The 15,776-nt window shown below is 39.5% G+C and overlaps 2 protein-coding genes and 1 pseudogene across 3 annotated transcripts in view; all 3 read left to right on the forward strand.

The window, feature by feature from the left end:
* Positions 1-3,570, forward strand: part of LOC146980846 (uncharacterized) — an 8,782-nt pseudogene extending 5,212 nt beyond the window's left edge. Inside the window, exons 6-7 of the transcript XR_015036620.1 lie at positions 87-1,262; positions 1,493-3,570. The product of XR_015036620.1 is annotated as an uncharacterized LOC146980846 (transcript). The remainder of the gene's footprint in view (positions 1-86; positions 1,263-1,492) is intronic.
* Positions 3,571-10,229: 6,659 nt separating this feature from the next.
* LOC146980847 (GTPase IMAP family member 2-like) lies at positions 10,230-12,479 on the forward strand. The gene is made up of 4 exons (XM_085788024.1): positions 10,230-10,248; positions 11,049-11,108; positions 11,339-11,398; positions 11,827-12,479. Exons 1-4 carry the CDS (start codon positions 10,230-10,232, stop codon positions 12,477-12,479), a joined length of 792 nt encoding a protein of 263 aa, XP_085644150.1.
* A 545-nt stretch (positions 12,480-13,024) lies between these two features.
* Positions 13,025-15,028, forward strand: LOC146980848 (GTPase IMAP family member 8-like). Its single transcript, XM_085785803.1, has one exon. It carries the CDS (start codon positions 13,147-13,149, stop codon positions 14,938-14,940), a length of 1,794 nt encoding a protein of 597 aa, XP_085641929.1. The 5' UTR covers positions 13,025-13,146; the 3' UTR covers positions 14,941-15,028.
* The last annotated feature ends 748 nt before the right edge of the window (positions 15,029-15,776 follow it).

Genomic DNA, 15,776 nt, shown 5'->3' on the forward strand with positions numbered 1-15,776 from the left:
ACATTTAGTATGTTGAGTTAAGAAGTAAACATGTTACTTGGATTGTCTCAATAATGTTTTTAATGTTTGTTTTCATAATTGCGTAGCAGGTGAACTGAGGATTGTGATGATTGGTAAGAGTGAGGACAAAAAGAAAACACTCTTCAGATCTATCACTGGCAGCAAAGACTTTCAACCTTCAAAATTCAACCTACAAAAGCGATGTGAGGCTGCTAGAGGAGAGTGGAGAGGAAAACCATTCATAGTGGTGAAAACTCCAGACATGTTCAGTCTGATTGTGGAAGCATTGAGAGAAGAGGTGAAGAACTGTGTGTCTCTTTGTTCACCTGGACCAAATCTTCTGCTGCTGTTGGTGAGACCTTCTGAGTTCACCAAAGACAGAAAAACACTGAACTTCATCCTGAGTTTATTTGGTCAAGATGCTTTTAAATACTCGATGGTCGTCCTAACACACAAGGAGACTAAAATCAGTGTCCCTGTTCAACAACTGCTTTTAGACTGTGGAGGAAGACAACACAGCATGTTTGAAGATGACCATAATCAGCTGATGGAGAAGATTGAGAAGATTGTGCATGAAAACAAAGGAACCTTCCTCACCTTCACTGAAGAGTCTGGACCCATGAAACCAGCTCTAAACCTGGTTCTGTGTGGGAGGAGAGGAGCAGGGAAGACTTCAGCAGCTGAGGCCATTTTAGGTCAGACAGAGCTTCATTCAGTCTCCAGCTCATCAGAGTGTGTTAAACATCAGGGAGAGGTGTGTGGACGTCAGGTTTCCCTGGTGGAGCTTCCTGCCTTGTATGGAAAACCTCAGGAGGAAGTGATGGAGGAATCACTCAGGTGTATCTCCCTCTGTGATCCTGAGGGCGTCCATGGCTTCATCCTGGTCCTACCTGTGGGTCCCCTCACTGATGAAGACAAAGGAGAGTTAGAAACCATCCAGAACACATTCAGCTGTAGAGTCAATGACTTCACCATGATCATGTTCACTGTGGAGTCAGATCCTACAGCTCCAGCTGTTGTTAACTTTGTCAGAGATAACAGAGACATCCAGGAGCTCTGTCAGAGCTGTGGAGGAAGATCTGTTGTTGTCAACATCAAGGACAAACAGCAGATCCCTGAGCTGTTGGACACTGTGGACAAGATGAGACCTGACGAAGACAAACCATCCTGCTACACAACTGAGACTTTTGCACTTGTGCAAATAGAAAAAAACATCCAACTGCAGACTGAACTGAAGGAGTGGAGAAGAAAATACATAAGTGGTAACTACTGGAACATACATTTATAGCAATGCAGTTTACTACAGTTTAAACACTTGAGTTATGATTTACTTGAGCTGTAAGCATTGAAATAAAAAAAACAAAAATGAAATGTAATTAGTGACTCTTGATGTAATGGGTCTGTAAATAACATTTTCATTCTGTAACAACATTGCAAAAACTTTGGTAAAACTCTCAGCACTTAAACTTACCCCAAGTCTTTATTTTCACAGGTGATGCTGACAAGCAGAGTCCAGACTGTCTCAGGATTGTGCTGATAGGGAAGACTGGAAGTGGGAAGAGTTCTTCAGGAAACACCATTCTGGGAGGAAAACAGTTTAAAACTGAACTGAGTCAAACATCTGTCACTAAGTTTTGTCAGAAAGCTCAGGGTGAAGTGGACGGTCGTCCTGTTGTTGTGGTTGACACTCCTGGTCTGTTTGAGACAACCTTGTCCCATGAAGAGGTTAATGAGGAGATGGTGAAATGTATCAGTCTTCTGGCTCCAGGTCCACATGTCTTCCTGTTGGTGATACAGATCGGAAGATTTACAGCAGAGGAGAAGGAGACACTGAAACTCATCAAGAAAGTCTTTGGTAAGGATTCAGAAAAGTTCACTATCATTCTTTTAACTGGAGGAGATAAACTGGAACATGAGGAGCTGTCCATTGATGAGTTCACTGAAAAATGTGATGAGTCCTTTAAGAAGTTGATCTCAGACTGTGGAGGAAGATACCATGTGTTTAATAACTATGATAAACAAAATCTTTCACAAGTCAAAGAGCTGATACAGAAGATCGACACCATGGTGAAGAGAAATGGAGGAAGCTGCTACACTAATGAGATGCTGCAAGAGGCCGAAGCCGCAATACAGAAAAAAATGAAGATGATCCTGAAGGAGAAGGAAGAGATGAAGAGAGAGAAGGAGGAACTAGAAAAAAAACATGAAGAAGAAAAGGAAGCAATGAGAAGAAAAATGGAAGAACAGAGAGCAGAAATTGAACGAGAGAGAGAACAGAGAGACAAACAACTCAAGGAAATGGAGGAAAAGATAAAGAAGGAGCGTGAAGAGAAGAACAGAGAACAGGAAGAGAGAGAAGAAGAAGACAGGAAGAAGAGAGAACTGGAAGAAATTCAACGACAAGAGTGGAAACAAAAAATTAAAGACCTGGAGGATGAAATTAGATCAAAAGCAGAATCAAAAGAGATCACTGACAAAAAGCTGGAGGAGAGTAAAGAGGAGATGAGAAAACAACAGGAAGCCTGGGAGAAGACACAAAAAGAGTGGTGGGAAAAACGAAAACAAGAAGATGAACAGAGACGACAGGAAGAACAAACAAGACTCAGAAAACTCCAAGAATATGAACAAGAAAGAGAAAAATCTGAAAAGAAAAGAAAAGAAGAGGAAAGAATGAGAAGAGAACAAGAAGAGAAGGAGCGTAAAGAATTAGAGGAAAATTATAAGACAGAAATTGAGAAGATGAAGAAGAAGTATGAGGAGGAGGCCAGAAAACAAGCTGAAGAATTCAATGAGTTCAGAGAGAAAAGGGAGGCGGACTTTGAAGCTCAGATAGAAAAACACATGGAGGAAGTGATGGATCTGAAAAAAAAAATTGAGGAAAAACAAAGAGAATATAAAAACCTACAGGATCTCGCAGAACACAAAGAAAAAACTCTGAAACAATGTATGGATGAACTACAGGACAAACATAAACAAGAGATGACTGAGTTAGTTCTGCTACTGCTGACCAAAAAGAAAGAAAACAGGAAAGAATTGCAACAATGAAGAAAACACAGAAAAAAAAGGAGGAGGATTTTCTAGAAGAACATTCACTTGAAAAGAAAAGAAAAGAAAATGAAAAACTTGATGAATTTCAAAAAAGACACAAAGAAGAGAAAACATTGGAGAAACGTGTGTACCAAAGTAAAGAAGATTGGAAGAAGAGGAAGGCTGAGCTGTCCATCGAACAGGAGCAAGAAATTAATGAATGGAAATTGAAATTTTTGACTGAACAGCGACACAAGCAGAAAGAAGAACTGGATAAACTACAGAAAGAACATGAGAAGAAACTGAATGAACTGATTAGAGCAACTTGTAGAAGAAAATAAAAGAGATGAGAAAGAAAAAGTGGACGAGCTGCAGAGGAAACATGAAAAAGAGATGAATAAGTTGAAAGAGAAAATTAAAACCCAAGATGACAACAGTGAAGGCCTGGAGGAACTAGGGCAAAGATATGAGACAGAAATGAACGACTGGAGACAGAAACTTCTGAACCCAGATGATCAGAAGAAGTCCTGTCGCATTTTATGAGGAAAAGAGCTGAGAAAAAACTGAGATAACAAGTTAGACCATAAGATGAGTAAAGAAAGGGCTTTAGTCATGTGAGGTTTCAAAACAACTCAACCCCCAATATCTGATGATGAAGCTGAATCAGGAAGACCATAATAATAGGTGTATGGATGTTGCACTCACCCGAAGCCACAGTTAACATGGACTGTATGAGAAATATAATGTTTGAAATGTGTGAATATTGTGTATTGAGTTTGTAAATTTATATACAGGAGCAATTCCGACGGCAGACACTGGCAGAGCACGCCATGCCTTCATGGCGGCTGCATTTTTTTAAAACTGTTTTTTGCAGATAGGCGTAAATGCTTTGTTCACATGAAACCACAGTCTGGGACCTGTAACAATTATGTTTGTTTTTGCTGGTTTTGTCAATCATAATTAGTGTGTCAATTATTTTGAAGCCTGAACTACCACTTATATTTAAGGGCTATGCCTACAGGTTCTTTCTCTCTGTCTCTCTCTCTCTCACTCTCTCCGTCAAAAAACAACAACTGAAAATAGACATATGAGGAAAACAGTATGTAACCAGAAGCGATGACAGATGTCTTTACTTTATGCTGTAATACACACAGATTTGTGTTCACACACACAGAGGTTTATGGGAAATGTATTTTGTTCATGTTTGATTGGGGCTCCGTATGTTTCCCTGTGAGCAGACTTCCTTATGAAAAATAAATAGGCTACATTATTATTATTTATAGATAAGAAGCATAAGGAATGAAGTGTGTAAGTGTTTATAAATAGATGTGGAAATTATTAAATGAAAAATATATGTATTTTGATAATAAAAAAAATATGTATTTGTGTTTTTATTTCTGCTTTTAATAGTGTGTTTCTGTCTCCTTGTGGTAATTAGGTAGGCGGTCCATAAGTGGAATTGGATAGCTGGGCGACTGTTTTCACTCAAGAAACGGTACAAAACTACTTTTTCATTCAGTTATAACAGAACTGAATGAAAAAGTAGTTTTGTTTCCGTTTTGGGTTAGGTCCCTGAGAATATTTGTGTTTTCAAAGCGTTTCTATCACTGTAGCTGTTATGAACATTGAGAGATGTTGTGAAATCTCACGAGAGTTTGTTGCCGAAACTAAACAAAGTCACCCCTTTCTATTTCCTGCTGATCTTATGCTCTGATAAAATGTCATTTTGATGTCAGGCTGTTCTGTGGACCTGTCAATAAAGTCTCTCAGAATCGGATTATTCCTATTTCTGTGACTGGAGCAACATAATGTGATCTCGTTAAGTGAAACGTCATCGAGGGCGGGGCCGATTTGATTGACAGGTGACCGCCGCGACCGTTTGAAAGCTGTTAGCTTGGTGACTGTTTTTAGCTAAACACAACTGTTCATGGTGTCGGTGTCTTTTGAAGTGTGGCTCGTTGTTGTTGTTGTCCTCCTGTTTTGAAGTGAGTGAAATTCTAGTATCATTTAATTAAGTTGTACTAATTAGCAGGTATTTAGTTCCTATGTCTGCACGTATCTAACCAGCTAACTTAGCTCTTTAAATAGGTAATAGCCTAATGAACCTGTTACTGTAGTAACCGCCCAAACAGCTAGTCATGCTAACAATGCTAACAGTAAACTTTTAGTCCTTCTTGTCACTACCCGATTTGCAACGCTACCCGATTTGTGACAGCCACGTACGGCAACTCCACTTGGACAAACTTAGTTGAATTGACTTAGGATCACTGCCCCATGTGCGTCGCCAGAGACGGTTTATCTTTTTATTAGGCTATTTAAAAAAAAAAATACTTTATTAGTAATAAGTAAATTGAGGGTTCGTTGTGGTGGTATGGATCTTGATGCTCAGAAAACAGGAACACAGGCGGACTTTTAGTGTTTACTCTCGTCTTTTCTCGCCGGCCTCATCACCACGACAACCACAAACAATCACAACTAACCACAACACTCACTGAATAAACGAGTCTGCCGCGGCTGTCTTGTGACGGACGTCCGCGGGTTTTTTAAATTATTTTTTTTTAAATCAATTTCACAGTACCGTATTTTAAATGTACAGAACTGTAAGCAGACTTGCGATTGTACGCAAATCGGGCAGTGCCCAAATGAAGTTTGTCCAAGTGGAGTTGCCGTAGGCAGCTGTCCAAGATGGCGGCCGGTCTGCGCATGCGCAGACCAGTTTTGTCACAGATCGGGTAGCGACACTTCTCACCACATTTAACTCTGCCCCAGTCCCTCTGTCTATTTCTTTGTTTTGTTTTTTAGTTTTTTGGGGATTAGGTGGGATTACTGGCTATAGTTGGATCAGTGACATGTTGGCATGATGAGCAATTCAGAAATATTAAACATTTTAAAAGCATGCACCAGATCCCTATGTTAAAATGTAGGCTACATTTTGTATTCATTATGGTTGTATGTCATTTGAAATGACATTTGAACCTTTAAAAAAAAAAAAGTAAGACTGAATGCCCCTGAAAATGTCTCTCTCTCGCAAAAGAATGATAGGATAAATATTTAATACAGCGGGGAAAATAAGTATTGAACACGTCAACATTTTTCTCAGAAAATATATTTCTAATAGAGTTATTGACATGAAATTCATTTCACCAGATGTCGGCATCAACCCAAGTAATGCACACATACAAAGAAATCCGAACATTAATGTCCATAAATTAAGTTATGTGTAATAAAGTGAAATGACACAGGGAATAAGTATTGAACACATGAAGAAAAGGAGGGGCAAAAAGGTATGGAAAGCCAAGAAAGCAACTGGAGTTTGTCAGTATTTAGAATGTATTGCATGGTGTGTGTGCATGGAGGCCATGGCGGTTGAGTGCATTACTTATTGTTTTCTATGAAACAACTGTACCTGCTGATTCCAGGTCTGCCTGAAGCTCTCCACCAGTGATCCTGGACTGTTAGGGACCCTTCTGATTATTGTTTTGACTCTTCTGTCTGAAATCTTTGGTTGCGTAGGTCTTTAGACAGCTCTTAGACAGCTCTTTGCTATTACCTATCATGCAATACTTCTTGTCTGACACCTTGGTGGTGAGAAACCTTTTTAAAAGGCCTCAATCAGGACTAAACCGTAGGCTACAGTATTGATCTGAAATCACAGCAAACCCACCACCGTGTCAGTGCTCAGTGTTGTGACTGTCTAGAGCAGCTGATGTGTGAGAGAGTTGTAACTGAGTCTGTTGTTCATTTTTCATCTCCTTTGGTCTATTTTACTTCTCTTTGTGGTTGTTTTTTGTTTCCTTGTAGGCTACTCATTTTTTGGTTGCTTCTTGTTTTGCTCGTTTTTGGCATCTCTTTATGCAATGTTTCTTTGGACTGGTGCATTTCACAACTGTCACCTAATTAAATACAAATGAACTGCAACAGCTAAAATATAGGACATGTAGGCTAATTGATAAAATCGCAAGATGAGTTATTTGTTTTCCTCCAAATTATGATCGTAGTGACTGCCATCTTAAGGCGACTTGCATGATTTAACTGTTGTATGGTTCTTGGGATCAGAGTTGCTGTCTGCAGCTCATTTGTCTTTTTTTTTTAGCTGCTGCTAGGACAAGTGGCAAACAACACAAACAGAGAAGGACATACAAAGGTTACAACGTTTGACAAGACAAATTAGACAAAACTGTACATATGTTGTGGTGGTATATGACATGTTCCGTGTGTGCCTATAAGTATGGAGTATGTGCTGGGGATTGAGCTAGAATGACTCAATGAAGCATGACAAGGAAACGAGTGAAAGCAAGAATAAACAACAAAAGAGAAAAAATAAAAAAGTAATTAAATTAAATTAGATTTTTCTTTAAAAAAAGAAAAGAAAAATAATAATATTCTTCCCCTTCCCTTATCTCCCCCTCTTCCTTGGCCATCCGTAAACCAAATTCCTCTTATGGCTCTTGTGGTGTAGTTATGACACTCACTATTTCTTTCTGTCTCTTTATGGCCAGTTTTGATTTGTTTTCTGTTGTTTTTGTTGTCACTTTGCTTTGCTATGTAGTTCCTCTGTTTTTTATTTCTCAGTCTGCTGCTTTGTGTCTCTGTGGCTGAAGCCCTGGAGCTGTCTGAACCTGTGGGCTGCTGGGTTCTCTGTAATCTTGTCATGCTAATAAGGTAAGAGCAAAACGTTTCAGTAACCTATGTAACTTGTTAATACTTGTTTGAGTGTTGTGTGTGCAGTGAGCTGACTGTCTGATGCCTCGCTGCGTCCAGCAGGTGGAGCTCTAACATAATGAAAAGAGCTCCACATGCCAGCGCTTGTTCAAACTAGAGTGCCTATAGAGAGACAGTTCTCTCTATAGGCACTCTAGTTCAAACCAGTCTATTTTACAGTCTATGGTTCAAACAGGTGGTTTGTTGCTGTCTGCAGAGTCTGTAACAACTTTAACACAGTATTTGCTGCACAACTTTAAAATATTTCCTGCCCGGCTCAATGTGTTCAAATCACAATCAGTTAGAAGCTTTCTCGTTTCAGACTTGATTTTTAATTTGTCCGTGCCTCATGAATGTTTACCTGAGCTGTTTTTTTGTTTGTTTGTTTTTTATTTGTAGTAAACTTCACGTCAGAGGGATGGGGATATTTATGAAACGGGATGTACACGTGTAAATATTTAGATCTCAGCAGCTTCGAGTCAAATAAATTGTTTATAGTGAATAGATAACTTTCACTTTCGGATTGGAGTCGGACTGATGGTTACAACATGAAGTTCGGATGTCGAAGCAACTTGAACAACTTCAATGAAAAACTTCAGTAGTGAGGAAATCTGATCAAATCAGGAGAAAGACTGACGTTAGAGACGGATTATTGATCATCTGCAGGTAGGTGCATTTGTTAATCTAATTTCTACATCTGATTAGTCACTCAGGTGTTCTCTGTCTGTGGACTGCATTTTTTTTTTTACTGTGATGGCGTCGCAACCTGCAAGAGACAGTCAGGAAACGTAGCTGATATGAAATTGTGATAGGCTAGAAATAAATGCTCGTTCTTGAACGCGTCGAGGGTTTCAGGTCAATGATAGTAATTAATTTGCGGTGATTTCAGGCGATTACCTTTAAAAATAAATAAATAAATAACATGCGGAGGAAATGTCAGTTGTTTTAGGTTGTTTTAATCTATCTCAAATCTCAAATTTGTTTAGGATGAAAATCCGTGATTTTTTTTGTGTCCTACTTCTTAAATTGGTCACGCTTAAATCGGCTTTTCCCCGTAGGATCAGTAGGATAGCAAAACAGCACTAGTGATTTGGTATTTCAGTGGTTAGAAGCAGGAAGAAGAGTTAGGAAACACTTCTCTAAATCAGGTCTTGTGAAGAGTTAAATGCATTTCAAGAGCAGCAAAAGTGGTTTAAGTCACAGCGGCGTTGGAAGAGGCCATGCCAGTCATAGCTCTTTATTTGGTATAAGTGCTTATTTAGGATTCAACTGCAAAGAAGTCACAGTAGCAGCCAAGAAGCCAACACTCGAAGATGGCGCACGTCTGAGACAAAGTATTTATGACTGCAGTCCTGCTGGCTATGAGCCAATTAGACTACCTTATATGGTTTCTGGTGTCCTAGTGATGCATGGTTGTTTTTTTAGAAGTTAAATGTGATTTATGTTAAGACGTAAACAAACAGTGGAACTGTTATTTTATAATGAAAAGCCAAGTCGAATCTTAGGGCCTACTCACTGATCTTTATATCTTTTGACTCATGATGATAGTGATGACGTTAATATGCTGGTGAGACAGAGTTGACTCTTCCCTATAGATTTTACCGGGATTCATGATGACTCTTTTTTGTTTCTTTACTTTGGGTTTCGTGGCGAGTCATGAGAATAACGCCGCCGAATCGCCGTTTATGGTGGGAACTACGACGGTATGTGATCGTCTTCGAACCTCTGACGTTAATTCTTGATGAATGAAAACATGAGTCTGTCTTGCGCCGGTCAAAGAATTTCACGGTGCGCGGAGGCTCATAAATGTAGTGTGAAAACACTTCGCTTTTCCAAAACTCCTCGTTGTCCCTTTAACCAAATAATAAAACTGGCGCCACTGCTGTAATCAACAAGAAAAAGAACAGTTATGACTCTTCAAAAATTAAGATTGTTTCAAATCAACTCAGGTAACAGACTGAAAATGAGCCAAATCAAGGTGATGTTGGCTAAATGGGCGGCACGGTGGCACAGTGGTTAGCACTGTTGCCTCACAGCAAGAAGGTCCTGGGTTCGAATCCCCCTGCCCAGGTCCTTGCATGTTCTCCCCGTGTCTGCGTGGGTTTCCTCCAGGTGCTCCGGTTTCCCAAAGGCACTGGCTCATAATCTGGAGTTGGTCCCCGGGCGCTGCACCGTGGCTGCCCACTGCTCCTCAGGGATGGGTTAAATGCAGAGAAAGAATTTCACTGTACTAGCTGTATATGTGACAAATAAAGTATAATAAAGTATAAAGTACCTAATTATAATTAGCTTCCAGTGATGTCATTGTCGGACTTATCTGTGTATATTTGGCCAATAATTTTCAGCCAATATCAGGCCGATAGTTACCATGCATCCGTAAAAACTGAAAACTTGGTGAATGTTGATGTGTCCAAGTGTGTAAATAACAGATTTGAGTGTTACAGAAACTAAACTTGTTCCTGTTCCCTCCAGCCGAGTTGGTCCTGATGTCTTCAACAGAGATGGCTGCAGCTGCAGCAGGTAAGTCGGTGAAGCATCATATTTGATTTCACACTTCAACAACATGTTGCAGCATGTTAAGTTGCCTAGACACCTGAAACACCCAGACTCCCTCAACACCTGAAGATTAAAACAAACATGAAAAAATTAAAGAAGGTCAGTTGGTAACACACATAATATAATTATTGTCCTCACAGGGTGCATTGATCATTACAGAAGCCCAAAGGGCCATACATACATACATTTTATTTCCTCCGTTTTCCCGAGATAAAAAGATAATTAATTTGAGAAATAATGAATGAAATGTGATAGGCCTGAGATTTCCAACACATGTGACATGTCATGCTGACTGACGTCTCCTTGAAGACCAATGTAGATAACGTTAAGCCTAGTTTTCTCACTAGCAAGCCATCAAGCGAGCTGACAGCTGTTGTAATATTAATTAATTCATGCACAAAACACAAACAGAGAACTAGGCTTTATCCATTAAAATTAATTATCTCGTTATCTCGGGAAAACAGAGGAAAAATATCCCGTTATCACAGGACAACGGATGAATTAAAATGTATGTATCTATGACCCTTAACGGCTTCCGTAGATCAGGGATCTGATACCTGGAGCAAGTTTCCCCATAGATGTGTTTATACTTCCCTTTGTTGCATAATGATCTGATCCACACAATGAACTCATGAAGTGAATCTAAAATAATCTGCAAGACCAAACCCAAGTGAACCATCACTGAGATTACCTATAGAACAACAATTTCTGCACATTGATGCTGACTTAATGATTTTTTTTTTTGATTTTATGTGGTTTTGTAGGTGACTATAAATTAATCTCCCAGAAGCGCAGCAGCAGCCCTGACGACATCCGCCCTGACTGTGAGTTAAACTGCATGAGATATCAGTCTCTCTGTGAGAATTGAAATAATCTTTACTATGCTCTTCATTATTTAAACACTCATTAAGTAATATCAATACTGCTTAGTGTAAGAATCTTCAGCAATTCCAGTTTTCCATGATGCTGGATGGTAGTGATGGTAGTGCTACAGTAGGTTACATGTAAAATAAATAATGAAACATTTAATCTGTCTATTTTCATATCCTTATAGTTAAAGAAGAATCTGACACTCTGAAGCGCTGCAGCAGCTTTCCTGACCTGCCACCTGACAGTGAGTCAAACTGAACTGACAGTGTTTGGTGTTTGTCTCAAGATTTTGGAGCTTATTTTTCTTATATTGATAACTGTATTTTGTCATTCGTAATCCAAGCAGTATCTGCATCAGAGTTAAGGATGGAGAGAAAAAATGTAGCAACGTTTTTGAGAGTGATTACATGTATGAATGTACATCAAAGTACAAACATTTAGAGATAGGATATACGATAATATTAAACATGAGGTATACATGGATCCATCTTGATTCTTACACAAATTAAATGTTTAACACTGTAAAAAAAAAAAAGAAGAAGAAGACAACACACAGAGGTGACTTAACATTACAATGTCATAGTATATAAGCTGATTTACTGTACACACATTGCACTATTAAAAAAGCTTTTGTTGCTGCCATTGACAGAATTAATTTTCTTTTCTCTTCAGTGTCTGAGCTGAGGGTTGTCCTGCTGGGGAACAGCTTGTCTGAGAGGAGTTCAGTGGGGAACTTCATACTGAGAGAGACCAAGTTCAACACTGAGGAGGAACCAGACTGTTGTCAGAGAGTCAGTGGAAGGTGGAAGGAGAAAGAAATAGTCCTCATCAACACTCCAGATCTGCTGGATTCAAACATCTCTGAAGACAAACTGACAGAGTTTATAAAGGACTGTGTGAGTCTCTCTGATCCTGGACCTCATGTGTTCCTGCTGGTTCTACAGCCTCAAGACTTCACTGAGGAACACAGAATGAGGCTCTGCAGAGTCCTGAGGCTCTTCAGTGATCAATCATTTGATCATTCACTGATACTGATATCAACACCCAGAGAGGAGAGTTCAGGTGGAAACTACATGAACCATCCACCATTAAAACACATGATCAGGATCTGTAGAAACAGATACTTGAAGCAGGAGAACCTCGAACTTCCACAGCTGTTAACAAGAATGGATAAAATTGTGAAGAAAAACAATGGACATGTGAGCTGTGATGTTTTTGAGGATGCATCATCAGATTTAACATGTGATCAGGAAAACCTAAAAAAAGAGGAAGTAGCTGTGGCTCCTACAAAAACCTTCGGTAAGTGCAGGACAATCACTCAGTAAATTACAACTTTATTTATTAATCATTGGAAACAGAATCACACTGTTGTACTTGACATTACTGTCTTTGACAGAGGTGAAAACTCTCAGTGAATGTACAAAGACCCAACCATGTAAGTATATTACATGTCATTATTATCCAGGTAAAAACAGTGATAATTCACAACACAACACTGAGATCTACTGTACAGTATGTTTATCTGTGGAATCAGTAAAGTATGTTATTGATAAGGTAACTGAAAAGGATCCATAATAAACTGACTGAAATTTTTTTTTTTTTTTAAATAAGGAAAAACGCTAAATTGGGAGACTGTGACATACATCTTTCATATTTGATCAAATTAGAGGGCATATCAGTTTTTATACAGTAAGAGGTAATGTGTAAATCCCTCCTTGTTGTGTAACTAATTGTGGGTTACAGTTAATGTGATGAATTGAGACGTGAACAATGTGTTCATTTTATTCTGCAACCTAATGATTCGTTTTTTTCATTGCAGATGAACTGAGGATCATGATGATTGGTAAAATGAAGGAGAATAAGAAAACACTCCTCAAATTCTTCACTGGCAGCAAACTTTTAGATTTTTTCAAATTCAACCCACAAAAGTCATGTGAGGCTACTAAAGGAGAGTGGAGAGGAAAACCAGTCACAGTGGTGAAAACTCCAGACATGTTCAGTCTGTCTGTGGAAGCATTGATGGAAGAGATGAAGAAATGTGTGACTCTTTGTTCACCTGGACCAAATGTTCTGCTGCTGTTGGTGAAGCCTTCAAAGTTCACTCAGAAGAATAGAAAAACACTGAAGTTCATCCTGAGTTTATTTGGTCAAGATGCTTTTAAACTCTCGATCGTCATCATAACAGAGAAGATGAGTAGATCACAATCCTCTGTTCATCAACTGCTTCAAGACTGTGGAGGAAGACACTACAACATGTTTGAAAATGACCATAATCAGCTGATGGAGAAGATTAAGACCATTGTGGAAGCAAATAGAGGAACCTTCCTGACCTTCACTGAAGAGTCTGGACCCATGAAACCAGCTCTAAACCTGGTTCTGTGTGGGAGGAGAGGAGCAGGGAAGACTTCAGCAGCTGAGGCCATTTTAGGTCAGACAGAGCTTCATTCAGTCTCCAACTCATCAGAGTGTGTTAAACATCAGGGAGAGGTGTGTGGACGTCAGGTTTCCCTGGTGGAGCTTCCTGACTTGTATGGAAAACCTCAGGAGGAAGTGATGGAGGAATCACTCAGGTGTATCTCCCTCTGTGATCCTGAGGGCGTCCATGGCTTCATCCTGGTCCTACCTGTGGGTCCCCTCACTGATGAAGACAAAGGAGAGTTAGAAACCATCCAGAACACATTCAGCTGTAGAGTCAATGACTTCATCATGATCCTGTTCACAGTGGAGTCAGATCCCACAGCTCCAGCTGTTGTTAACTTTGTCAGAGAAACCAAAGACATCCAGGAACTCTGTCAGAGCTGTGGAGGAAGATCTGTTGTTGTCAACATCAAGGACAAACAGCAGATCCCTGAGCTGTTGGACACTGTGGACAAGATGAGTGATGGAGAATCCAGATGCTTCACAAAGGACATGTTCACCAGGGCTCAGATAGAGAGGGTTACAAGACTCATGGCTGAACTTCAGGAAGTGAAACAGAAGAGTGGGACAGAAGATGAAGATCATGATCAGAGCAGAGAGCCTCTCAGGATGGTTCTGGTTGGTCGGACTGGCACTGGGAAGAGTGCAACTGGAAACACCATTTTAGGCAAAGAATGTTTTAATTCTAAATGCGGCATACATTTAGTCACCAAGTTTTGTGAAAAAGCCGCTGCGGACATTAATGGACGACCTGTTGTTGTGGTCGACACCCCCGGCTTGTTTGACACAACTCTGTCCAATGACGATATTCAAGAGGAGCTTGTGAAATGCATCAGCATGTTGGCTCCTGGACCTCATGTCTTCTTACTGGTGATGAATGCCGGGCGCTTTGACAAGGTGGAAAAAGAATCTGTGGAGCTGATCAAGAAGTATTTTGGGAGGAAGTCAACTGATTTCATAGTCATCATATTCACAGGAGGAGACGATTTCCAAGATCAGTCATTCCAGGAATACATAGATGATTGTGACGACTTTGTCAAAAAACTCATTCGTGACTGTGGAGGCAGATACCATTTGTTCAATAATAAAAATCCAGAAAACCGTGTACAAGTCACTGAACTGTTGACCATGGTTGAGGCGATGATAAAGAAAAATGGCAGCAAATACTACACAAATGAACTGCTCCAAGAGGCCGAGGCAGCCATACAAAATGAGTTTAGGAGGATTTTAAAGGAAAAAGAAGAAGAAATGCAGCAAGAGAAGGAGGAACTTAAAAGAAAGCATGAGGAACAAATGCAAGAAATGGAAACAAAAATGTCAGAACAGACAGCAAAGATGGAACAGGAGAGAAGAGAGAGGGAGAAATAACTTGAGGAAAAAGAAGAAAACATCAAAAAGGAGCATAACAAAAGAAAAAGAGAAGAAGAAAGGAGAAAGGAAGAGGAAAATAAGTGGAGAGAGGAAGGGGAGTGGGAACAGAAACTTCAACAATTGGAGGAAAAGATCAAAGCTAAATCAGAGTCAAAGTAGAAAACTGATGCAGAGCTGGAAAAGAGCAGAGAAGAGATGAGAAAACAACAAAAAGAGGTGAGAAAACGACAAGAAGATTGGGAGACTGAACGAAAACAATGGTGGGCCAACCGTCTCGAGGAAGATAAGCAGAGAGAAAAGGAGAAAGAAAAACTTCAAAAACTCCAAGAGGAGTATGAGAAGGCAAAGGAGGAAGAAAAGAACAAAAGAATTAAAGAGGATCAGATGAGAAAAGAACAGGAAGAAATGCAGAGAAAACAGTTAAAATACGACCATACCAGAGAGACTGGGAATATTAAAAATAAATATGAGTCGGAGGCCAGAAAGAAAGCGGAAAAATTCAATGAGTTCAAAAATAAATATGAATTGAATTGAAATCTTTATTGTCCACTGCCGTGGAAATTCATCTTTGGCCTCATACAAGATAAAAACAGACATAGTAGTCATTCACAATAGGATACACAAGAACACACAAGACACAGGACACACAAGAGCTTCCCGCACCTATCCCGTCTGTTAAGAAGCATAAAAAGATCCAGGTGAGCAAATAAATAAGAGTAAAATAAGTAGTGAATAATGAAAAATGAAAAGGACTTTGCTAGTATAATGACGAAATTAGAGAAAAACAGAGACTTGTTGATTGAACAGTTGATGAAAGATAAAAAAAATCAAGA

The sequence above is a fragment of the Trachurus japonicus genome, chromosome 9 (assembly GCF_045865225.1).
Source record: "Trachurus japonicus isolate A0001 chromosome 9, Traja_1.0".
In the NCBI taxonomy this organism is placed as follows: domain Eukaryota; kingdom Metazoa; phylum Chordata; class Actinopteri; order Carangiformes; family Carangidae; genus Trachurus; species Trachurus japonicus.